Source organism: Aulonocara stuartgranti (assembly GCF_965226115.1).
Source record: "Aulonocara stuartgranti genome assembly, chromosome: 16".
In the NCBI taxonomy this organism is placed as follows: Eukaryota; Metazoa; Chordata; class Actinopteri; order Cichliformes; family Cichlidae; genus Aulonocara; species Aulonocara stuartgranti.
This window is the reverse complement of record NC_138952.1, coordinates 16,969,371-16,993,560: the sequence shown is the minus strand read 5'-3', so window position 1 is coordinate 16,993,560 and position 24,190 is coordinate 16,969,371. Positions and strand designations below refer to the sequence as shown.

Below are 24,190 nucleotides of genomic sequence, written 5' to 3'. Positions count from 1 at the left end.
AGATTACAGCTGAACCGGTGATTTTAAAGGTTATAAGTGAAAGTTTTCCTCTGTCTCTAGTGACTGACAGTGCCGACTGGTGAGGAGGAGGGGATTACCGTTACGGCAAACCAGACATGACAGCTGGCGGCAGAGGGAGGGTCAACATAATGATGGAGGCACCGGAAAGAAGCCGCAGCTTCAACTTTTCATCTGAGGAGCTGGACTCCTCTGCCCTGTCCTCCAGCATGTCCATCGACAGGCTCTTCCCGGCTCTCCTGGAATGCTTTGGGATCATTTTGTGCGGGTACATCGCAGGGAGGGCAAACATTATCACCTCCACCCAGGCCAAAGGATTGGGGAGTTTTGTTTCCAAGTTTGCTCTTCCAGCACTGTTGTTCAAGAACATGGTGCTGCTGGACTTTGGTAATGTCATCTGGCCATTTCTCTGGAGCATCCTCATCGCCAAAGTGTGCGTGTTCTTCCTCGTCTGCATCCTCACATTGATAGTAGCCAGCCCCGTCAGTCGCTACAGTAAGGCTGGGCTCTTCTCAATTTTTGCTACCCAAAGCAATGATTTTGCTTTGGGATACCCTATAGGTAAGTAACTTTTAATCCCAGCAAACACAAAGCTTGTCATTCAGAGCTGTGACGTGTAAACATGTTGTCCCATTGTTTGCCCATCCATCATACTCAGAGTTCAGTTCCCCAGGATTTTATTATTTGTTAGCAAACAGATTTTGATATCACTGCTTTTGCGGCTTTTCTTTTATTCACATCAAGTTCATCCATAAATAAATAAATAGAGTGGTAGATATAATGTGAATCAAAACTGCACCCAGTTGAAAAAGTCAATTTAAGTTCAAATTAACTGACTAGCATTAACTGTATATCTTTAATATTTAATTATATAATGTTTACGTGGCCAGAGATGCTTTTTGTTTTGCACTCACTTCAGCACTTCCATCCACTGTCTTCCTTCTGGGATGTTTCAGATTAAGCCTGATTTTCTGCTTTATGCTTAAAGTCAGAAATAGAATCAAGCTATTGCAGTGATAGGAGTTATGATCACCTGTTCATGATGCAGCACACTCACATTTCTTAATTTTACTACAAACTACTGTATAACATTTTGTAGGTATCCAGCTCGGTTTTGTTTTAAACCTTTTACACATTTCTTCATCATTTTTATTTTTTTTGCTTTATCTTCATCCACAGTTGAAGCCCTGTACCAGAGTACATATCCAGAGTACCTCCAGTATATCTACCTGGTGGCACCTGTGTCCCTGATGTTTCTCAATCCCATCGGCTTTGCCCTCTGTGAGATCCAGAAGTGGAAGGATCAGGGGAACCATCAACAGAGCAAAGTAGTGATTGTGGGAGTTGTAGTTTTACAGGTCATAAAGAACCCCATAGTATTTATGGTTGTTATCGGCATCATTGCCCACTTTGTGCTGCACCAAACCATTCCCGTCTTCATGGCTCAGTTTGTGGATGGCTTGGCTAACTCTTTCGGGGGAGCAGCTCTGTTCTACCTGGGCCTGTCCATGGTGGGCCAGTTGGGGAAATTAACCAAATCTACAGTGGTGACACTGATATTACTTACTACAGCAAAACTGTGAGTGGAAGTAATTTAGATTTTTATTGCACTTGATTTTCTAGAAGAGGGCGATATTAGTGTTATCAGACAACCTTGTCTTATTTTTATGAGGTGTACTATGGAAGTTTAGAGAGAGTCAGCATGTTCAGGCTTTTCAAAGTGCTCCCACCATGTTGTTTTGTGCTGATGCTTTAGATGAGTCAGACCTTTCTCTGACCAAAAGCTGTTATCAAATAGATGACATATTAAGTAGTCTCAGGCACAGCATGCTAGTCAGTGCATGTAAAGTTTGTATAGTTACACTGCATTTCACATCAGTGTTAAATAAAGCTTCAGGTAATGGTACATGACTTGATTTGGCTTTCAGGTTACTAATGCCCCTGATTTGTAAGGACATGGTGGATCTGTTGGACAAACGCAACACCAGCACTTTGAACCACTCCAGCCTCTCTGATTACGCCTTTCTTTATGGAGTGTTTCCCACTGCACCGAGTGTGGCCATCTATGCCGTTTATTATAACGCAGAGCTAGAAGTTGTGAGTTCTTTACAGCTTCCTGCCAACATACCATCTACCTTGTGCTTTCTCTCTCTAACTCACTGTGCATGCTTTCTTTGTTCTGATTCCTGACAGGTAACTGCTGGGATGGTGATCAGCACTTTCCTCTCAGCTCCAATAATGTATGTTTCTGCCTGGTTACTCACGATCCGTTGGACGGATCCTCAGCGTTTAATGAATTCACTGCAGAACGTCAGTTTCAACATAAGCATCGTGAGCTTAGTTGCACTGGTGAGTCACAGCTAGTTGACTAATCATCTATTCTTTATCAGCTGATCACTGTTTAAATGTATCTCAGTGGATGGGAACTAAGGTCATAGTGAACTCAAAGTTGCCTCTACTTAATAACGCACAGGGCGCTCACTGACTGTATTTTCTTTTTAAGGTCAGCTTTATTAATACTCATCTCCTGTTTATCTGCTCTGATGTTCTACCATTCAGGACAAGTAAATTAGAGATGCAGGCAGTCTTTGTAGATGTTTAAACCACATTGGCAAACTAACCTTAAAAGTCTATGCCACTAACAGGATATGCAAGTAGACAGATGTTTTAGTGACTTGCAGAGTTGCTTCCGCATTCTTTGCCTGTTGATATATCTTTTAAGGAACCTGAAACTTGTTGCCACGATTATCTTTTTGCAATGATTAAACAACATTGTTTTCTTTTTTTATTGTTTCCCTTCAATGTTTCCATTTTTTTAAACATCCACCAAGGAGATTACATTTTTGGAAGTGTTGTAGGAGTGTAGAGTGGGGTCACATGGTCAAAGTGTGCCACATTTGTATGGAACAATCATTTGAAGATTTGGAAGTTTTTCGTGTAACCCATATACTCATCTCTGCTCCTTAACCCCTATATGCCAATATGTTGTACTGACTACATATTGGCATATGGGGATTCTAAATACCATGTTATCTTGGACCTTTGATCACTTATCCAAGGTCAAACTTTCAAAAAATGCCCTTTATCTTTAAAAGTATGCCTGCATATCTGCTGCCTTTGTTTGTATTGGCAACAGGAAATGATACTGGTATATGTGAATTCTAAATGTCAAATGATAGTTTGCATCCAAATTTCACATTAGACCTGTGATCTCACTTTTTACTTGGCATCTGCCTTTTTTCACATTGAAAGAAAAGTTTTAAAGATAAAACCTTTGTAGCTTTAAAGAAAAGAGAATGTGCTGCCTATTAAGTTAGAAATATACTCTTGTATAATGTTACATAATAAGCTCAGGTTATAAATGACCTACTACCTAGTATCTATTACTTACTCTCACAAAAATGTTTTTCTTCGAGATATAATACTATCTGCTTAAAAGTAGATACTGCCCAGAGAATAAACTGTCTTGATGGAAGTTTGCTCCCTCAGAGTGCTTGTTGTTTAGTCATGTGTTTCATAGTTCTCAGTAATTTCCCATTTACTTTCTTCAGAAAATGAACAACCAGTCACCACTAGTGTACTATTTCTGGTAAAGTCTTTGTCTTTGCAATAATAGATAATTTACAATCCATGTTTTCTCTCACAGGTGTGGACTATTGCCGTCATGTTTTTAAGTAAAAAAATCAAAAGGCTGCCTCACTTGTTTACAGTTAACCTTTTCTTTGCACAGGTAAGCATGGTATTGCATTCATGAAAAACTAATAGCACCATTAATGTCTAATATGTCTAATGATTAAGTAAATCATATAAATCATATCTATATGAAGGAACTCACCTGTGGGCATTCAAAAATGACTAAGTGCCTGTATTTGTTATTTTGTTCTCTGTAGGTTCTGACTTGCATTGGGATGATCTTGTGGAACTTCGTAGTGAAGGAAAATAACTTCATTGGTCAGGTCCTGACTTTCACCTTATTATGTACCTCACTCTACAGCACTTTTATATGGCCAGGTACGCACACTACCATCTACCACAGGAAACCTACATTGAACTAATTCATGTTGGTTCATACTGGTGAGATGTATCTGTAGTGTGACTACAAATTTTGAAATTGATGTTTTGTTGTTTTAAGGTTTGATAGCACTCTCACTTGTGCTCTTGAAGTCTGAGGATCTGAAAGTTTCACCGGGCATGTTGGTCATTGCGGGCTGGGGGTAAGAGGAATGTGCACAGACTGGAAAACACGTCACTTTGGTTTAGACTGACATTCATGATGCAATCAACAATGTAAATGAATGAATATATCATAATATAATGTGATTTTGCATGACACCAACTCACTTAAAATTAAATAGTAAAAAAATGTATATCTGCAACCAAGTGTCATGCACGTTGTTCAGGGTAATCCCATTGACCTGGTTTTTATATTTTAATACTGTGACTGAATTTGAATTTATCTATGGTTGCAGGATTCCAGCTTTAATAACTGCAGTTTTGCTCATTTGTGGGGAAAAAATGTTTGGAGTCATTGATGCAGCTTTCTTCTATGGCAGAGCACAGGTAATAATACCCGGCGAAGTCATTTTCCTGTTTTCTGCCATGAAATTACAGATAATGAAATACAACCTGTATACAATTTGGATGTTTTCTTTCAGATAATCTGCACCACATTTGTAGTTGCCTTCAGCATATTCCTGGGAGGAGGCTCTCTTGTGTGTCTCAGCAGAGGAAGCTGGGCCCAAAATGTCCAAACTGAAGAGGTGAACTCATTTGACTCTCCAGAAGATCCTTTGATTGAAAATGAACCCGAAAACCAGACCGTGTTTGAGACTGACCCCCCACCAAGAGATCAAGGTGCGTTCTGGTTTGCCAGATGTCTGAAGCGAGATGTTATAATTTAAATCTCCTGATCAAGACTTGAGCATGCACATAGAGATGTCAGTTGTTTACAGCCAAGTTGGACTGGAAATCCAAAGTTCAAATTAACCCTTATCTACTAGTTTTCTACAGTATACTGCCGCACAGTGCAACCCCTTCCTCTCAGATAAGGTTTCAGTTAATCACGTAGACAAAGTCTCTGCAGTTACCAAAAAGCAAAATACACACACAAAAAAAATCTTTTTTCCCCAAGGACGTACTGAAGACACAATTCTCTACAGCAAGGAAGCTGGTTAATGCTGAGAAAGGAGTGTCAGAAAGGAACAAGTTCGATGCAGTGCTTTTGTTTTGCTACATGCCACTGATTCATGGTCATAGTTCCAGTAAGCAAGACACATTATTGCAAACTTGCAAACCAGTTCTGCAAGTAGTGAAGAGAAACTGTTTGAATGATTCAATACAAGAGTTTATTATCTTGTGTTGTAAGTACTTGTGTTGTATCAGCAAAAATATTTGTCACTAGTATTTTTGGGGGGGACTGTATTTTCATATGCATTATTCATAGTCAGTGAAAGTACTTTACTTACTTTCCTGGAACTTGTATTTTATTGAATATCTGCATCCTGTGTAAAATGAGATAAGCTGAGAATTGCTTCCAAATATTTCTTTTTACTTTATCAGCATGCCTCGTATGTGACTGTGCACCAACCCAGCCCCTGCCTGACATGATCATCAGTGCAGATATGAGCAGCACACCAGCCACACAAGCAGGTACTGCACTGATAAGAAACTGACATTAGTGTTTTTATTGTGAGACTTCAAAAAGCAGTAGGATTTAGTTCATTTTATAGTATATGAGCATCAAACTGAATATTCTTGTAATTTATCAGGTTTAATTATTTCCTTATTTGTTTCGCTGCCCCCCTCAGGTCAGTGTGAGAGCAGGTGCGAGTCCACAGACTGCCTCCTTGTCCAAGTGGAGGAGCTCCAACAGGTTGCAGACAGACAAGTGGCCCGTCATGTGCTCATGTGTCTGCTTCTGACTGTCAGCCTGCTTGCTGTGAGTAAACAACCACCTTTCAGTTCTACAGTGACATGAAGTCAGCCTTCATCCGCCTGCATTATTATATTTAGTGCATCTCAAACCAAATCAGATACAAATGGCTGAGCTGTGTAATTTCCAACTCCTGTCACTGGAAGACTTTAAGAAACACATTCAGAGACCCCATTAGAAAAGTCATGCGTCTGGCTCTTTATTTACTGTTACATTGAATTTTATATATTTTTATTACTGTACGAAGAAATCTTAAAATAGTGTATTAGGGACATCTAGATTAAAAAACTGAAAGTACAAGAAAAGATACTAGGTATTGCTGGTAGATGCTTTGGTATACTTTCATGTGTCAGCTGCCATGTAGTTCCTTTTTGTATATTATGAGAAATTACTGATTCTGGGCTTAAATTAAAAGCTTTTCCTTATTGCTGAAGCCAGTTTTAAAACATATAATTTGATCTCACTTATTCACTGCAGGCATATGAGGGAGGGACTCTTTTTGTTTTAATGAAGGTCCACTCAGCTGGTTCTACAAGCTGGTTCAGTGAACAGCGTTAGTTACTATTTCTAGTTCAAAGGTCTTCTTACATCCTGTTTTCACAGAATTTGTCCAGCTGCGTGTGGCTGCTCTTTAACCACAATCCTGGTAGACTCTACTTGGAGTTGCTCTTCTTTTGTGCTGTGGTCAACTATGGACAGGTTTGTGTTAGAAATATCCTGTTACCTATTCATGACTGTATACTCACACCCACAGCACTAAAGTCATGCTTCTCTTTTCCTGTTGACAGGGACTTCTCTCCTTTGCTCTTTTTGGGCTGGACAAACATTTGATTTTACTGCCGTTTAAAAAGAGGTAAATGGCTTTTATATGAAACTGCCAAATTATAAAGCACATGCAGACATTTTTAGACACTTACTGGCCACTTCATTAGGTACACCTTACTAGTAAAAGTTGGACTTTATTTTTCCCATCAGAACTGCTTTCAGTCTTATGCAGGTAAATCAAATTTACCTGCTGGTTTATATGCTCACTGGCCACTTTATTAGTTACACCTTACTAGGTTGGATTCATTTTTGTCCTCTTAACTGCCTTAATTTTTCATAGCATAGATTTAACGAGGCACTGGAAAAATTCCTCAGAGATTTCCTCCAAACTGAAATAATAGCATCACACAGTTGCTTCAGATTTGTCGGCTGTACATCCATGACGCAAATCTCCCATTCCACCAGGTTCAGCGACAATGTTCAGTTGGTAGTAAGGAGCCGAAAGACAAGAAATATCCCCCACACTATTACTTCAGCACCACCGTACACCTTTGATACAAAGCGGGATTGACTCATACTTTCATGGTGGTTATGTCTAATTCTGACTCTGCCATCTGAATGTGGCAGCAAATAACTCGCAATTGTCCAATTTTGGTGAGTTGGTGTTTATTGTAGCCTCAGTTTCCTGTTCTTAGCTGACAAGATTGGTGCCTGTCTGCTTCAGGGTTCAATGTGTTGGGCATTCAGTGATGCTTTCTCACAAATCTTGGTGGTTGTGAGTGGTTATTTGAGTAACTTTTGCCTTCCTATGAGCTTGAATCCGTTTAGCCATTCTCCTCTGACCTTTGACATCAGCAAGACATTATTACCCAGAGAACTGCTGCTTACTGGATATTTTTACAGACCATTCGGACCTTAAAGATGATTGTTCAATTCAATTCAATTTTATTTATATAGCACCAAATCACAACAACAGTTGCCTCAAGGCGCTTTATATTGTACAGTAGAGATAGTGTCTGTCTCCCGAATCCAAACTGGAAGCTGGTTCCACAGAAGAAGGGCCTGAAATCTGAAGGCTCTCCCTCCCATTCTACTTTTAAATACTCTAGGAACAACAAGTAAGCCTGCAGTGTGAGAGCAAAGTGCTCTAATAGGGTGATATGGTACTACAAGGTCCTTAAGATAAGATGGGGCCTGATTATTTAAGACCTTGTATGTGAGGAGCAGGATTTTAAATTCAATTCTGGATTTAACAGGAAGCCAATGAAGGGAAGTCAATACAGGAGAAATATGCTCTCTCTTTCTCATCCCTGTCAGTACTGTTGCTGCAGCATTTTGGATTAGCTGAAGGCTTTTCAGGGAGTTGTTTGGACATCCTGATAATAATGAATTACAGTAGTCCAGCCGAGAAGTAATAAATGCATGAACTAGTTTTTCAGCGTCACTCTGAGACAGGATATTTCTAACTTTAGAGATGTTGGGCAAATGGAAAAAAGCAGTCCTACATATTTGTTTAATATGTGCATTGAAGGACATGTCTTGGTCAAAAATGACTCCAAGGTTCCTCACAGTGTTACTGGAGGCCAAGGTAATGCCATCCAGAGTAAGAATCTGGTTAGATACCATATTTCTAAGATTTTCAGGGCCGAGTAAAATAACCTCAGTTTTATCTGAATTAAGAAGCAGAAAGTTAGCGGCCATCCAGGTCTTTATGTCTTTAAGACATTCCTGCAGTTTAACTAATTGGTGTGTGTTATCTGGCTTCATGGATAGATAGAGCTGGATGTCATCTGCATAGCAGTGAAAATGTATGCTATGTCTTCTAATGACACTGCCTAAGGGAAGCATGTATAATGTAAACAGAATTGGTCCTAGCACTGAACCCTGTGGAACACCATAATTGACCTCAGTGTGTGAAGAGGACTCTCCATTTACATGCACAAATTGGAGTCTATTAGATAGATATGATACAAACCTCTGCAGCACAGTACCTCTAATACCTACAGCATGTTCTAATCGCTCTAATAGGATATTATGGTCAACAGTATCGAATGCTGCACTAAGGTCTAGCAGGACAAGCACAGAGATGAGTCCACTGTCAGAGGCCATAAGAAGATCATTTGTAACCTTCACTAAAGCTGTTTCTGTGCTGTGATGAGCTCTGAAACCTGACTGAAACTCTTCAAATAAGCCATTCCTCTGCAGATGAGCAGTTGGCTGTTTGACAACTACTCTTTCAAGGATTTTTGATATGAAAGGAAGGTTGGAGATTGGCCTATAATTAGCTAAGACAGCTGGGTGGCTTTTTACAGTGGGGCAAAAAAGTATTTAGTCAGCCACCGATTGTGCAAGTTCCCCCACCTAAAATGATGACAGAGGTCAGTAATTTGCACCAGAGGTACACTTCAACTGTGAGAGACAGAATGTGAAAAAAAAATCCATGAATCCACATGGTAGGATTTGTAAAGAATTTATTCGTAAATCAGGGTGGAAAATAAGTATTTGGTCAATAACAAAAATACAACTCAATACTTTGTAACATAACCTTTGTTGGCAATAACAGAGGTCAAACGTTTACTATAGGTCTTTACCAGGTTTGCACACACAGTAGCTGGTATTTTGGCCCATTCCTCCATGCAGATCTTCTCGAGAGCAGTGATGTTTTGGGGCTGTCGCCGAGCAACACGGACTTTCAACTCCCGCCACAGATTTTCTATGGGGTTGAGGTCTGGAGACTGGCTAGGCCACTCCAGGACTTTCAAATGCTTCTTACGGAGCCACTCCTTTGTTGCCCGGGCGGTGTGTTTTGGATCATTGTCATATTGGAAGACCCAGCCTCGTTTCATCTTCAAAGTTCTCACTGGTGGAAGGAGGTTTTGGCTCAAAATCTCACGATACATGGCCCCATTCATTCTGTCCTTAACACGGATCAGTCGTCCTGTCCCCTTGGCAGAAAAACAGCCCCATAGCATGATGTTTCCACCCCCATGCTTCACAGTAGGTATGGTGTTCTTGGGATGCCATTCATACAGGTAACGAGTGGGGGACAGAAAAGCTTCTTACAGAAGACGTTACAGGTCTGTGAGAGCCAGAGATTTTCCTTGTTTGAGGTGACCAAATACTTATTTTCCACCCTAATTTACGAATAAATTCTTTACAAATCCTACCATGTGAATTCATGGATTTTTTTTTTTCACATTCTGTCTCTCACAGTTGAAGTGTACCTCTGGTGCAAATTACTGACCTCTGTCATCATTTTAGGTGGGGGAACTTGCACAATCGGTGGCTGACTAAATACTTTTTTGCCCCACTGTAAGTAAAGGTTTAACTACAGCCAGCTTGAAGGCCTGTGGTACATAGCCGATTATTAGAGATGAGTTGATCATATTTAAGATTGAAGCATTAATTAACAGCAGGACTTCTTTGAGCAGATTGTGAAGGAAATCCCTGTAGGTCAGCAGTTTCTGAAATACTCAGACCAGTCTGTCTGGCACCAACAAACATGCCACGTTCAAATTCACTTAAATCACCTTTCTTTCCCCATTCTGATGTTCAGTTTGAACTTCAGCTTGTTCTCTTGACCATGTCTACGTGCCTAAATGCACTAGGCTACAGCCATGTGATTGGCTGATTAGACATTTGGGTTAATGAGCAGTTGAACAGGTGTACCTAACAAAGCAGCCAGTGAGTGTACAATGAATATAGCAAATGCACAATAGACTATGTTTACATTATATTACGGTGTCCGCTGATTTAATTTTGTTCTGTGTTTAGATTATACAGTCTGTGGTATGGAAAACAAGAAGAGCAGCCACAGAGTGATTTACCTGAGGAGATCAGGATGACCTGCACCCAGTTCACCAAATACCACAAGCAGCAGTGTTTTCATGACATTGTTAAAAAGAGAAGGTGAGAGCACATTGTCTTACTGACCACTGCTCTGGTTGAACACTGATGACAAATGCGTTTTCCAGTAATGTCTAGGCAAACCTTTGCTGATGCTCGGTGACTCACAAACCACAATACCTTCAAAACAAAATTATTCCTGATTCAGTCATTTTTCTGTGTGTGGGTTCTGTCTGCTCCTCTGTTTCTTGTGGCTCCTTTTACAGACAACTATCCTTTGGGTGAATTCTTCTTTTCACTTTCAGGTGTGGAAAGAAGACTATGGTGGACTGTTTTCTTGGCTGTGAACTTGTTGAGTGGCTTCTGCAGGTTGGTTTAGCTCAGGACCGTGGCGAGGCAGTACTCTACGGGACACGGTTACAAGAGGGTGGTGTGCTCCAGCACATCAAGCAGGAATACAGCTTCCAAGATAGTCCGCTGTATTATCGCTTCATGGCATAAGCTGCTTGCATTAAAAAATGAGCTGCTTTTTTTTTTTTTTTTTTTAAGCCTAAAAGAAATTTCAGTCAAAACAGGAAATTCCTGTACAGCAAAAGACTCGATGTACTGTTCCCTTTAATGCAAAAAAAAAAAAAGGCAGCTGTGTGTAGATTGTCTCAAAGGGAAGGAGGAGTGTATAATAACCACCTCAGTCTCTATATCCAAAATGACAAGTTTATTTCTGAGACACTGTGTCAAAGCCACATTGCTAAAACTTGAACATGAGGCGCACATATATTCCTATTCATCCAAATCTATTGTTTGGAGGCAACATCAAAAGGAGATACAACTTAAAAGCAGCCGAATAATTCCTGACTATGTGAAAAAGCTGTGACTCGCCTACTGTTTAATGCAACACACTTCAGGAAAATCAGGTCAGGCTTCAGATTGTGATGGATGTTTACAGAGAAGAGGTATTCTTTAAGGTGTGTAGGTGTATACTGTATGTGTCACACTGGAACTTCACTGGGATTGTGATTCAAGGGAAGAAGCTTCCAAAAGTAGATTCTTTTCTTTTTTTTGTTTTGTTTTGGAGTGCGGGACACTTTATTTGTATGTTTTATGCCATTCTGTGAGTGATGAAGCACAAAGAGGTGTTCTCATTTAAAAAAAAAAAAAAAAAAAAGTGCGTGTGAGGGGGGGGAAAAAAAAAAGTCTCCTCTGCTTAATCCAGTCATTGATCTACTAGGACACCTTTGTGTTTCCTCACTCTTATCAAGAATATTTTATTTTGCCAAATAAATAAAGGGAAAGGACTCACATTTCACCAGTTAATTATTAATTTCGCATGAAGCAAAGGTATCGTTGCTTTGGAAACCTGTACTTGAACAGGTCTTGACAGTGATGTACATTATTCATACAGCTTTAACAAACAGCAACTGACTAGTTCGATCAACATTTTTACTTGCTTTTGTTTGTCCATTTCAGTAACCACATAAAAAAGTAAACGTTAGCAAGAAAATCTAAGTCTTCACCTGAAAATGGGTTTTGTTTTAGAAGTTTGAGATGCTGCAGTTATTTTTTCCCCTCTCTCAGGTAAACAAGCAAATTAATTAATTTTCTAACTCTGATATTAACAGAATGTATGTAAATATCTAAGTTACTGTAATATAATGTGTATCATCACACATTGGCTAATAAAATAAAAGGTTTATTACCAAACCTTAACTCGTGTATTCATGAATTTGTTATTGAACAATTGAGCGAAAACTTAAACCTGCATTTTATAATGTGGCATTTATGAATTTTTCACTCTGATCAATTTTATGAACAATGGTTTTGAATATTACTCAGTTGTTTCATACTAGTTCATTGTACAAGAAGGTTTTGGTTGTTTTTTTGTTTGCTTTTTAAAGGCCTGATTTAAAAAAGAGTCTAGTGTCAAACTGTGGAATCGATTTGTGGTTGCATGTAGATGTGGGCCTCTGTTTTTACAGTAAACAGACATTTCCTTCTGAACAGAACTTAAAAACAAGTTCACCCGAAAATCTGGATTGACGACACCACGTAGAAGTTGTTTTTCCATGTTTCATAAGCTACAGTACCTTATACCTTTTGTGATCCAGGTGCACACTTTTAGCAACTAGTGACCACAAAGGCCGAGTTACATATTTTGGTAAATTGTGGGCTTGAATTCATTGTGCAGTGGAAATGCTCCCAAAATGTGTTATGAAAAATGAGACTTTGAGCACTCATATACTTCAAAGGTTTTTACTGTGATTCTATTAGAAACATGGATTGTTAGAAATGTCTGCAAAGTATAGTCATTGTTTTACATTCAAGTTTATTACAAGGGGCACATCCATTAAAAACACCACACTGAGTATTTAATTCAGTAAATTAGTAAAAGTGGATGTCTTGTCAAATCTAAAATAAAACTTGCTATAAAGGTGAGAACGTTTTAGCCAAGTTATGCTTTTACATTTTGGCAATTCTAAAAAAAAAAAAAAAAACTTTAACAGCCCAATTAATTTAAACATTTTTAGCTTTCATCATTTACTTTCACAGGTTCACAACCGCTGAAGATGAACAGTTTAAATAAAGACCTGGAATACAAAGAAGAACCAAGGAGATCCCTGCTGGTAGCTGGAGTCAAAGAGTGCTTCAAGTGCTTGGGTTGAACTCAAGTACTGCACCTCAGGCAGATCGAAGTTCTGTGAGCACCACAGATGGCACACTTCCTGTGGTCATGAGCATGCCCTGATGCCATATCCACATCCCTCAGGATATTAGTCATTGTCTCTGCAGTGATATGACCTTCTGTAAATAAAACCATAGCATGCATAAACAGTGGTGGTGACCATAAAACCATTGTCCTGATGTTATCTTAGTTTCCCCTCGGTGCAGCTATTCATTAACCAGTACCCTTTTCCTCTCCCAGCTCCTGCAATCGTTCATTGTGGCTGCAGGTGAGAAGATGAAATGCATCCCACCAGCACTTACTTCATTCATAGGCCCTCATTTGTGGATGTTCCCATCTTAATTGTGATGCTACACTGCTTTGAGATGTTACGATATCCACCTATAGAAGAGGAAAATGTGAATAGCCATCAACCAAGTAGCACAGTGTTTTTGTTCTAAAACTCATGATGATACACTGTGTTCATGGGGTTCTCATTTAGTTCTGCACCACTTCAGCTACATTGAATAAATGAATGAGTTTATTGCCATTGTATGTCCAATGTAATTACAATGTCTCTCCTTTAAGAACTGCAAACAACCATTTACATTTGCATATTTACACGATTTAGACACTGAGAGTAAGGTTGTACTGAAGGCATTAACTTAGCCAAAAAGGTTTAATAAACTCAGAAGAACAAATAAATACATTTTTAAAAAGATCCATCCCTTACATGTACTGTAAGCGGGACAGCCAGCGCTCTCTTGTGGCTAAAATGCCCAAGTGCTATATGACATGTTTCATTTATTCTTTGTCCAATTACTTTTGATCTTTCACACTACAAAATGGCTACATCTTGCCCAAAAACTCTGTCAGTCTTTCAATTTAATTTGCTTATTCGGGTGAACAGTCCAGCTATTGTGTTGCAATACCAGCTGAATTCCTGGTGAGCTGATGGAATTTAGAAACAAGGTCTATGGAAATAGTTTCCCTTTGTGACAGTTTATCAACATTACATGTTGGTGCAGCTAAATCTGCTCTGGATTTGCATTTCTGGTTTCAGGTTTCAGTCTTTCTGTGCTTGAATGACGCAGGATATGCTTTTTCATAGTGAAGCTTTTGTTATAGTGAAAATACAGGATGTACCTCTACACTAACTTACTCTGTAAACATTTAATCAACTCAAGTTTTTGGACACAGTGTAAGTTGTGGTAAAAGGATATATGGCAACCTATTTGATCTTTAACTGTTTTTCTTTTTTTCATTTGACGACTTTTAGAGTCTGTAAGAGGTCAAGAATAGTAAAAAATACAATTATTGATGAAGGATTGAATTATTTAAACTTCTTTTGTGATCTGTTGATTATATCATATGAACAAAGCTCTTCTACTCTGTGCTACTTTGAATTGACTTTAAATTGAAACAGTTCATTATCAATACTTTTGTGTCATCTCACAGCTTTTTAGGTTTTTATCATCCTTTGAACTGGTCTCTAACTTCTCCACTGGGAACTAACATTCTGTCGTATTATCACACATATTTACACAAAAGCTGCCTGTGTTTCAGTTTCCGTACCTTCATTCATAGGTAAGTAACTTTTAATCCCAGCAAACACAAAGCTTGTCATTCAGAGCTGTGAGTGTAAACATGCTGTCCCATTATTTATGCAGAGATAGAATTATCCATAATATTATAATTTGTTAGCAAATTTGGTATAACCACTTCTGAGCCCTATATGCTTTAGAAATACTAAGAGCAAAGAAAAGAGTTGGAGAAGCGGTGAAGGGTGAAGGCAACAGTGGTGCCTGTGGTAACCAGAGCACTTGGGTCAATGACTCCCAATTTGGGTGAGTGACTCCAGCATCACTATCCGGCATAGTGCAGTCCTAGGAACAGCAAAGCTAGGGCACACAAGCACTCAGGCCTTTTAAGACCTAATCATCCAATGGTTACGTTTCCAAAAATATCTTTTGTTGTTTTGCTTTCATTTCAGCAGCTAACGATTCACATCCATCCACAGCTAGTTGTTGGGTAATTGTTTATTTGTTTTCATCTGATTTTTATATTTTTATGTTTGTTTGTTTTTATTTTAGCTTGACTAAGGTCTCTGTGAAGACTAAGTCCACTTAATAACTCGCAGGGCTTTCAATCACTTTATTTTCCATATCAAGATCTCATGTTTATCTGATATTATCACCTGGGACAAATAAAGGAAAAGTAAAAAGATAAACACCTGGTTGAACTACCTTGGAAAACGAATCTTAAAAGGTCCTGTTTTCAGCATTTTTAACTACACAGATTTTTTACCGACTTGCAGACTTACTTCCTCATTCTTTGCCTATTAGTAAACCTTTAAAAGAACTTGAAACTCATTTCTGCACTGACATAATATTTGCAGTGATGAAACATAACGTTTTTTTCTTCGCTTTAACTGTTCGCCCACAGTGTTTACTTTTTTGAGTCATGTGTTTCATAGTTCTCAGTAATTTCCCATTTACATTCCTCAGGAAACAAAAAACAACCAACTAACACTGTTGTGTACTATTCTTGCTAAAGTCTGTGGTTAAAATAGTGCATTGTTTACAATCCATGTTTTCTCTCACAGGTGTGGACTATTGCCGTCATGTTTTTAAGTAAAAAAATCAAAAGGCTGCCTCACTTGTTTACAGTTAACCTTTTCTTTGCACAGGTAAGCATGGTATTGCATTCATGAAAAACTAATAGCACCATTAATGTCTAATATGTCTAATGATTAAGTAAATCATATAAATCATATCTATATGAAGGAACTCACCTGTGGGCATTCAAAAATGACTAAGTGCCTGTATTTGTTATTTTGTTCTCTGTAGGTTCTGACTTGCATTGGGATGATCTTGTGGAACTTCGTAGTGAAGGAAAATAACTTCATTGGTCAGGTCCTGACTTTCGCCTTATTATGTACCTCACTCTACAGCACTTTTATATGGCCAGGTACGCACACTACCATCTACCACAGGAAACCTACATTGAACTAATTCATGTTGGTTCATACTGGTGAGATGTATCTGTAGTGTGACTACAAATTTTGAAATTGATGTTTTGTTGTTTTAAGGTTTGATAGCACTCTCACTTGTGCTCTTGAAGTCTGAGGATCTGAAAGTTTCACCGGGCATGTTGGTCATTGCGGGCTGGGGGTAAGAGGAATGTGCACAGACTGGAAAACACGTCACTTTGGTTTAGACTGACATTCATGATGCAATCAACAATGTAAATGAATGAATATATCATAATATAATGTGATTTTGCATGACACCAACTCACTTAAAATTAAATAGTAAAAAAATGTATATCTGCAACCAAGTGTCATGCACGTTGTTCAGGGTAATCCCATTGACCTGGTTTTTATATTTTAATACTGTGACTGAATTTGAATTTATCTATGGTTGCAGGATTCCAGCTTTAATAACTGCAGTTTTGCTCATTTGTGGGGAAAAAATGTTTGGAGTCATTGATGCAGCTTTCTTCTATGGCAGAGCACAGGTAATAATACCAGGGGAAGTCATTTTCCTGTTTTCTGCCATGAAATTACAGATAATGAAATAAAACCTGTATACAATTTGGATGTTTTCTTTCAGATAATCTGCACCACATTTGTAGTTGCCTTCAGCATATTCCTGGGAGGAGGCTCTCTTGTGTGTCTCAGCAGAGGAAGCTGGGCCCAAAATGTCCAAACTGAAGAGGTGAACTCATTTGACTCTCCAGAAGATCCTTTGATTGAAAATGAACCCGAAAACCAGACCGTGTTTGAGACTGACCCCCCACCAAGAGATCAAGGTGCGTCCTGTCAGGAAACCTTTAACAGACGCTGCTGGCTTCATTAGTCTGAAATCGTCAACAGTTAGGACGTTGTCAGATTAATGGATACTGAATATCTGAGGCACTAAATAAAGACCTTATCTACAGGTCATCTACACTTAAGTTCAACACAGTTCAACTTGTCTGTGGCATTCAACTCATTCCCATCAAAAACAATTTCAGTTAAAGTAGAAATGGTCTTCAGTTACCAAAGGACAATATATACATGCACACAGAATCATTCCTCAGAGGAATGACAGTAAGTTTCAGATTTGTTAAAATTCCATATCACCCACAAAATTACTCGCTTGTACAGGCAAAGAAAGGAATGTGAGAAAAGAACAGATTACATGCAGTGCTTTTGTTTTGACTAAATGCGAGAGTCATGGTCATAGTTCCACTGTAAACAACAAACTCTAGTATATGTAAACCAGTTCTGCAAGTAATGAGGAGAAACTATTTGAACCGCTTAATAAAAGACTCCATTATTTGATTGAAACACAAGCATTCGTAATTCAGTTTTTACAAGATCCCTCGTACCACTGACTGAAATGCAGCTCCAAACCCGATACCTCCAACATGTTTTACACATGGTTTGTAGACTGTCACAGTTGTACCCCTCTATCTGTTGCATAATTTGACGTACCTCAGCCTTTTCTCCGTGTTTAACTTCCTTCAGAATTACTTCTTTGCCAAGTTGTCTTTTAAGCATAGGCACAACTCTGGGTCATTCCTTCCATTTGGTGCTTTTTTTGTGTTTGACCGATTCATAGTAGAGTGTTAGGTCACAAAACATTTCTCTGAAAATGGCCAGGTACAGGGACTAAAAAAGGAGTGGAAAAAGCAACCGATGTCCAAAGAAAAACTTTGAAAGACCTTCTGAAAGCCTGAAAAACGGAGGCTTGAGACATTTTCACAGTAAAAGTCATAGTATATGTGTAATATTGTATAGTATATACTGTCACTGACCTGCATGCTTTTGTATTTTACAAGGGTTTGTATTTATCTATTTGTGTTCTGCTGCTGCCCCCCTCAGGTCAGTGTGAGAGTGGGTGCGAGTCCACAGACTGCCTCCTTGTCCAAGTGGAGGAGCTCCAACAGGTTGCAGACAGACAAGTGGCCCGTCATGTGTCTGCTTCTGACTGTCAGCCTGCTTGCTGTGAGTAAACAACCACCTTTCAGTTCTACAGTGACATGAAGTCAGCCTTCATCCGCCTGCATTATTATATTTAGTGCATCTTGAACCAAATCAGATACAAATGGCTGAGCTGTGTAATTTCCAACTCCTGTCACTGGAAGACTTTAAGAAACACATTCAGAGACCCCATTAGAAAAGTCATGTGTCTGGCTTTATATTTACTGTTGCATTCAATGTTACATATTTTTATTACTGTATGAAGAAATAGTGTATTAGGGGCATGTAGATTTTTTTTAAGAACTTACATGAAAAAGATACTTGGAATTCCCGCAGATAAAAAAGATGAATTTATGAAAAAAAAACCATTAACATATGTATAGAAAACACTTAAAATGTCTTTTTCTTTTAACGAATGCCCACTCAGCTGGTTCTACAAGCTGGTTCAGTGAACAGCGTTAGTTACCATTTCTAGTTCAAAGGTCTTCTTACATCCTGTTTTCACAGAATTTGTCCAGCTGCGTGTGGCTGCTCTTTAACCACAATCCTGGTAGACTCTACTTGGAGTTGCTCTTCTTTTGTGCTGTGGTCAACTATGGACAGGTTTGTGTTAGAAATATCCTGTTACCCACTCACACCCACAGCACTAAAGTCATGCTTCTCTTTTCCTGTTGACAGGGACTTCTCTCCTTTGCTCTTTTTGGGCTGGACAAACATTTGATTTTACTGCCAGTTAAGAAGAGGTAAATGGCTTTTATATGAAACTGCCAAATTATTAAGCACATTCAAAAGTTTTTATACAAAGATGCTTTTCTGCATATCTTGGTTGCTCCCTTTCTATCACCTCAAAGTAGTCTGTTCATTCTCCTCTGAACTCTGAGGAGTTTTTACACAGTGTTTTTACAATATATTACGGTGTTCACTGATTTAATTTTGTTCTGTGTTTAGATTATACAGTCTGTGGTATGGAAAACAAGAAGAGCAGCCACAGAGTGATTTATCTGAGGAGATCAGGATGACCTGCACCCAGTTCACCAAATACCACAAGCAGCAGTGTTTTCATGACATCGTTAAAAAGAGAAGGTGAGAGCACATTGTCTTACTGACCACTGCTCTGGGTAAAGACTGATGATAAACATGGTATTTATAGTGTCTTTCTGTTCTAATGGACACTCAACGCACACAAAAAGCCACATTCACCCAATTATACAAGTGCTTTTTAAAATTTCCTAAGCACTTTGTCATGCACACACAGTGGGTTCAGTATTTTGCCCAAGGGTACCTTTACGTGCAGGGATTGAATCACCGCCCTTCCGATTGGTGATCAGCTTGTGCTACCTCCTGTTAATGTCTAGGCAAACCTTTGCTGATGCTCGGTGACTCACAAACCACAATACCTTCAAAACAAAATTATTCCTGATTCAGTCATTTTTCTGTGTGTGGGTTCTGTCTGCTCCTCTGTTTCTTGTGGCTCCTTTTACAGACAACTATCCTTTGGGTGAATTCTTTTTTTCACTTTCAGGTGTGGAAAGAAGACTATGGTGGACTGTTTTCTTGGCTGTGAACTTGTTGAGTGGCTTCTGCAGGTTGGTTTAGCTCAGGACCGTGGCGAGGCTGTACTCTATGGGATGCGATTACAACAGGGTGGTGTGCTCCAACACATCAAGCAGGAATACAGCTTCCAAGATAGTCCGCTGTATTATCGCTTCATGGCATAAGCTGCTTGCATCAAAGAAAAAGGTTTCTTTTAACCTAAAAGAAAATCAAATCAGTTCGAACAGGAAATTCCTGTACAGCAAGAGACTCAACGTACTATTACTAAATTCACCATCGTGGCACAGTGATAGCAACGAGGACCCCTGTCGGCAATGTGAGAAATGTTCAAAGTGCTGCACACTCTCATTCAAAATGTTTGTCTTTACATCCAACATTTCAAGTTCATTTCTGAGACACTGAGTCACGGCTACAATGCTAAAACTTGAACACGAGCCATAAATAAATTATTTTAATCTAAATCCCAAAAAGTTCATTCTCATTATCAAGAAACTGACCTCACAGCCATGTTTGTCACATGTTTGCCAGTGGTGCCAGTGCAAATGTACTGTTTATGTTGGGGAAACCTGCCGTCAGCAGACACTGAAGAAGTCATTTGTATGAGTGACGAAACGTTTCTCCCACTGAAAACACAACGTCCAGATGACTTGGTATTCAAAGTGTGTCAGTGTATACTGTATGTGTCACACTGGATAAAAGGGGAATTCTAAATTTCAAGGAATGAACCTTTCAAAAGTTTAATGTTTTTGTTTTTACACCATAGATTTGATTTGACTTTGTTTCATGCCATTCTGTGAGTGATGAAGCACACAGAGGTGTATGTCCAAAAAGTCGCTCCTCTACTTAATCCTTTTCAATCCTAATTTCTACAAAGACACTTTTACATGTTTTGTTAGTTTTTTACTAAAAATCACTCACCAAATGAATAAAGGGGACAAATGATGTTATTTGATGTTATTTCTTTGGAAACCTTCACTGGATATTATTTATGAAGTTTTAACCAGAACTATAATTGTTAACATAGCAACTGCTGGCCAGTTTGATTAAAAAATGTCATTTTTCAGTCATCATATTGAAACATAATGTGGTAGCAATATACAATGAAAATGTATATCTTCTGAGCGTGATGGGAAAACACTTTTAGGAACAGCTGCAGATCTTCTTTTCTCTCAAGGTAACAAAATATATAAGGCGCATTTTCTGTGGCAAAATTTTAATAAAATGCATGCAATTCAAAAATGCATCATCACACTTTGGCTGTATATTCATAACGTGTTTAAAAACAAACTTTTATTACAAAAGATTTCATTCTTGCATTATGTAATGCATTTGTTATGGAACATTTCTCATCAATGATTCATTAAATAAGAGTCAAGACTTTAATGTCATGGGATTTAAGAACATTACACTCTCTTCAACTTTCTAAGCAATAGTTCTGAACAGTATCCTGCAAAGTGTGGAACTACGTTGTGGCTCTGGCCTCATTTTTGGCTGTAAACAGAAAGCTCCCTCTGGATAGAACTTGAAAACAAGTTCACCAGAAAATCTGGGCTCTCAACACCATGTAAAAGATGTTCCTCCATCTCTTTTATCATCTCCTTCTCCAGCTGCCTCATACCTTCTGTGATCTTCCTTCCTCTGTCCTACAGAGAAAGGAAAAAACACAAGTTGCACACGTTCAGAAAAAAGGCCCACACAAGACAAAATAATAATTTTACATAAATCGCAGGCTTGAATTGAATTAAACTGCAAAACCTTGTGGGACTCAATGATGGCAGCCACCAGTTCATGTTTGACAAACAACTCGTGCTTGCGGTCAGGCTTGCTCTGGAAGCGGGGTTTCTTCTTCACAGGGTCATCTAGGCCGTAACTCGGGGAAGACGTCTCCTTTAACGGGTGAAGGTTTTTCACGAAAATGAACGGTTTGAATACAGACCTGTTGTTACAAAAGAAGAACCCAGGAGATCATCAGTAGAAATGCATTGGAAGAGTGCTTTAAGCGCTAAAATAACATTAAGTACTATACCTTTCAGGATCTGGAGTTGCTGTAAAATAGTGAACCCCTGGCAGATCGGGATCCGTGGGTATCACAGAGACCATACTTCCTGTGGTCATGAACATGCCTTCCATGTTGATGCCACTATCTTTATCCCTCAGGATATCCATCATTGTCTCTGCTGTGATATGACCTTCAGTAAATAAAATCACACCAGTGGTGCAGATTATGTAACCTTTGTCCTCCTGTGACCCCAATTTTTCTGAGTGTGTTCATTGACTAACCGTTGCTCTTTTCCAACAACTTCTTCCCCTCACAGTATCGGCTCCCAGAGGCTTCTATTCTGGCTGTAGTCATAAAGGAGTAGACCGTGGCAAAGTTGAACTCAGTCTTCCCATCCCACCAGCCCTTACTTTGGGCATACGCCCTCATTTCAGGATGCTCCTTGTCTATCTTAATGGTGATGCCATACTGGTTTGAGATGTTGCGATATCCACCTGTAGAAGAGGAAAACATGAGCAGTCACTAAAATTAAATCTATTTTACTCTAACTTTCCTTTACTGAGGTAAAAAAAACAAACAAAAACAACAACAACAACCGTCCTTTAAATGTTAGAAAGTATTCTGAATAGGACAGCCAGCACTCTCTGGTGGTCAGAATGTGTAAGTACATCTAGGACAGGTTTTGGTCTTGTTAAATCTCAAACACACCTCTTTCTTTCCAGATATACTGAAATTAAAAGCTGAGACTTTGCCCTTTAATGTAGTAACCACTATTTTATTCCAAAGGACATAAAATGTGTGTAATTTTTGTATTTGTTCTAATGCCACGTATAGACTAATGTATCTAATTTACTTAAATTATCAGTGTAAATATCCAACTAATGTGCATTTTGTTATGAGGCTCACCTCTTGAGTCCTGCAAAATTTGCAGACTGCAGAGTAGTGAGCGATTCAGTCCTTTTGTGCTTTTTATGCCTTTTAATACCCATAAATGTGCACACACTGAAAATATTTATTCATCTTCTCTTCTGAATTTAACAGCTCCCATCCATTATTCTTTTTACTACTACTTATCACAAACATTATATAAAAGTTACTGGTCTATTTAGGATGTCTACTTTCCCAGAGTATTCCCTGAATTGGCCAAAGAAGTCTTATGTTCAGAGTGAACTTTTTCTTTCCAATTACCTTCGACTCTTTCTGCTGCCCAGTACTTTCCTGACGTTTCCAGGAGCCATGCTTCCTTCCTGTCTGAGATGAGGAAGCTGTTGTGGTAGGTGAAGCTACTTTCATCCTCCATGCACGATCCTCCCTGACCGTACTTCTCCAGCAGCTCGGTGATAACGGTCACTGCGTTCTCAGCTGTATCAGCTCTCTCAAGTCCAAGCCTGTGAAATTGACAAACAAAATTTTAAACGGAGACCATGCCATTACATTTTCTTTTGCACATCAGGATACATTAAGCTAAGTATATAGATACTTTAAAAAGCAGACAACTTCTATACAGGCGGGTTTACCTGACGAGATCCATGCCGAGGAGAGCCTCCTCGCCATCTGCACTCTGTCGGCCCCACACTGCTTCATTTCCAATGCACACTTGATGCTCATTTGCACCCATCTCTGCCCCCCACAGCCATGCTGGTCTGCTCAATACAACTGCATAAGTGTGGGCGACCTGCTCAATCTCTATATATGTGCACTTTTCACAAAAAGAAGAACACACAAGGGCAAAAGGTATTAATGGTTATCAGCTGGGACGCTCCGCAAGGAGTAGCACTGTGGTAGACTGAAGGTTGGAGGGCAATGATATGGTCTCTTTATTACCTACCTCAACCTTCTCCCCTGCAGCATAGTCTGTGGCAGGAAAATACACAACCTCCTGGACTTCATCGCAAGGCCTGTCAGAGTTTTTCCCAAAAATGATGCGCTGTCCCTCAGTGGATGGGGGCAGAGCCACAAAGGTGTCACACGAAGATGGGCGCATATTAATCTCAAACTATCTAAAAGAAAGGTCTTAGTTATCCAAGACAGTTTTCACTGGTGCTCAGATTTAGCAGATGTAGTAAACCGTAAACACACAAAGTCACTTGTAAGCCCTGTAATGTTAATATACTGTTGACGTATAGCGCTGAATAGCACATAAGCAGACTTACCCAGCGTTGTTACCATCAGTTTCTATTCTCGTGCGTTTCTTTCGTCTGTCAAAGTTCACAAACGCGGAAACAGTGCAGTCACGTGACCGAGATGAAGTCAGTTTCGTTTTCGTAGTTAAAAGAATTGCGCACAACTGTTGCTGTCAGTTTTATTCTTATGTACGTTTCACTTCACTTTATCAAAAGAGATAAAAACATAAGAAACTAGTGTTCCAGTTTCTCAAGGGGATTAAAAAACGTTAACAGAGAGAGAGTTATTGTGTTTAGGCCTGTGAGAATAAAACGGTTTTAAGTT

At 39.1% G+C, this 24,190-nt stretch overlaps 2 protein-coding genes and 1 pseudogene across 5 annotated transcripts; 2 read left to right on the top strand and 1 right to left on the bottom strand.

Annotated features, from left to right (window-relative positions):
• The first annotated feature begins 57 nt into the window (after nucleotides 1-57).
• On the top strand, nucleotides 58-12,268 carry LOC309690731 (lysosomal cholesterol signaling protein-like). Its single transcript, XM_082508020.1, has 15 exons — nucleotides 58-579; nucleotides 1,198-1,597; nucleotides 1,947-2,115; nucleotides 2,212-2,367; nucleotides 3,665-3,748; nucleotides 3,909-4,029; nucleotides 4,151-4,232; nucleotides 4,488-4,578; nucleotides 4,674-4,872; nucleotides 5,578-5,667; nucleotides 5,826-5,956; nucleotides 6,554-6,649; nucleotides 6,739-6,803; nucleotides 10,490-10,624; nucleotides 10,867-12,268. Exons 1-15 carry the CDS (start codon nucleotides 117-119, stop codon nucleotides 11,060-11,062), a joined length of 2,478 nt encoding a protein of 825 aa, XP_082364146.1. The 5' UTR covers nucleotides 58-116; the 3' UTR covers nucleotides 11,063-12,268.
• A 2,962-nt stretch (nucleotides 12,269-15,230) lies between these two features.
• LOC309690734 (lysosomal cholesterol signaling protein-like) lies at nucleotides 15,231-20,690 on the top strand (annotated as a pseudogene). The gene is made up of 11 exons (XR_014280760.1): nucleotides 15,231-15,251; nucleotides 15,826-15,909; nucleotides 16,070-16,190; nucleotides 16,312-16,393; nucleotides 16,649-16,739; nucleotides 16,835-17,033; nucleotides 18,091-18,213; nucleotides 18,697-18,792; nucleotides 18,868-18,932; nucleotides 19,138-19,272; nucleotides 19,712-20,690. The product of XR_014280760.1 is annotated as a lysosomal cholesterol signaling protein-like (transcript).
• Nucleotides 20,691-21,108: 418 nt separating this feature from the next.
• Nucleotides 21,109-23,971, bottom strand: scrn3 (secernin 3). Of its 3 annotated transcripts, none has more exons than XM_082508022.1 (8): nucleotides 23,896-23,971; nucleotides 23,571-23,742; nucleotides 23,260-23,441; nucleotides 22,931-23,130; nucleotides 22,024-22,236; nucleotides 21,770-21,932; nucleotides 21,499-21,679; nucleotides 21,109-21,386 (listed from the first exon to the last, which is right to left on the bottom strand). In XM_082508022.1, exons 2-8 carry the CDS (start codon nucleotides 23,724-23,726, stop codon nucleotides 21,225-21,227), a joined length of 1,257 nt encoding a protein of 418 aa, XP_082364148.1. In that variant the 5' UTR covers nucleotides 23,727-23,742; nucleotides 23,896-23,971; the 3' UTR covers nucleotides 21,109-21,224. The 3 variants fall into 3 exon arrangements, with proteins under 3 accessions (XP_082364148.1, XP_082364147.1, XP_082364149.1); XM_082508021.1 differs by having other exon boundaries at nucleotides 23,571-23,738; nucleotides 23,896-23,964; XM_082508023.1 differs by having other exon boundaries at nucleotides 21,770-21,920; nucleotides 23,571-23,738; nucleotides 23,896-23,964.
• Nucleotides 23,972-24,190: the final 219 nt, after the last annotated feature.

Coding starts and splice junctions, on each gene's coding strand:
- LOC309690731 (XM_082508020.1), top strand. CDS start 117: ATGACAGCTGGCGGCAGAGGGAGGGTCAACATAATGATGGAGGCACCG. Junction 4,873..5,577: donor CCCCCCACCAAGAGATCAAG/GTGCGTTCTGGT, acceptor TTACTTTATCAG/CATGCCTCGTATGTGACTGT. Junction 10,625..10,866: donor GACATTGTTAAAAAGAGAAG/GTGAGAGCACAT, acceptor TTTCACTTTCAG/GTGTGGAAAGAAGACTATGG.
- scrn3 (XM_082508022.1), bottom strand. CDS start 23,726: ATGCGCCCATCTTCGTGTGACACCTTTGTGGCTCTGCCCCCATCCACT. Junction 22,237..22,930: donor GGCAGCAGAAAGAGTCGAAG/GTAATTGGAAAG, acceptor CCTCTTCTACAG/GTGGATATCGCAACATCTCA. Junction 21,387..21,498: donor CCATCATTGAGTCCCACAAG/GTTTTGCAGTTT, acceptor CTTTCTCTGTAG/GACAGAGGAAGGAAGATCAC.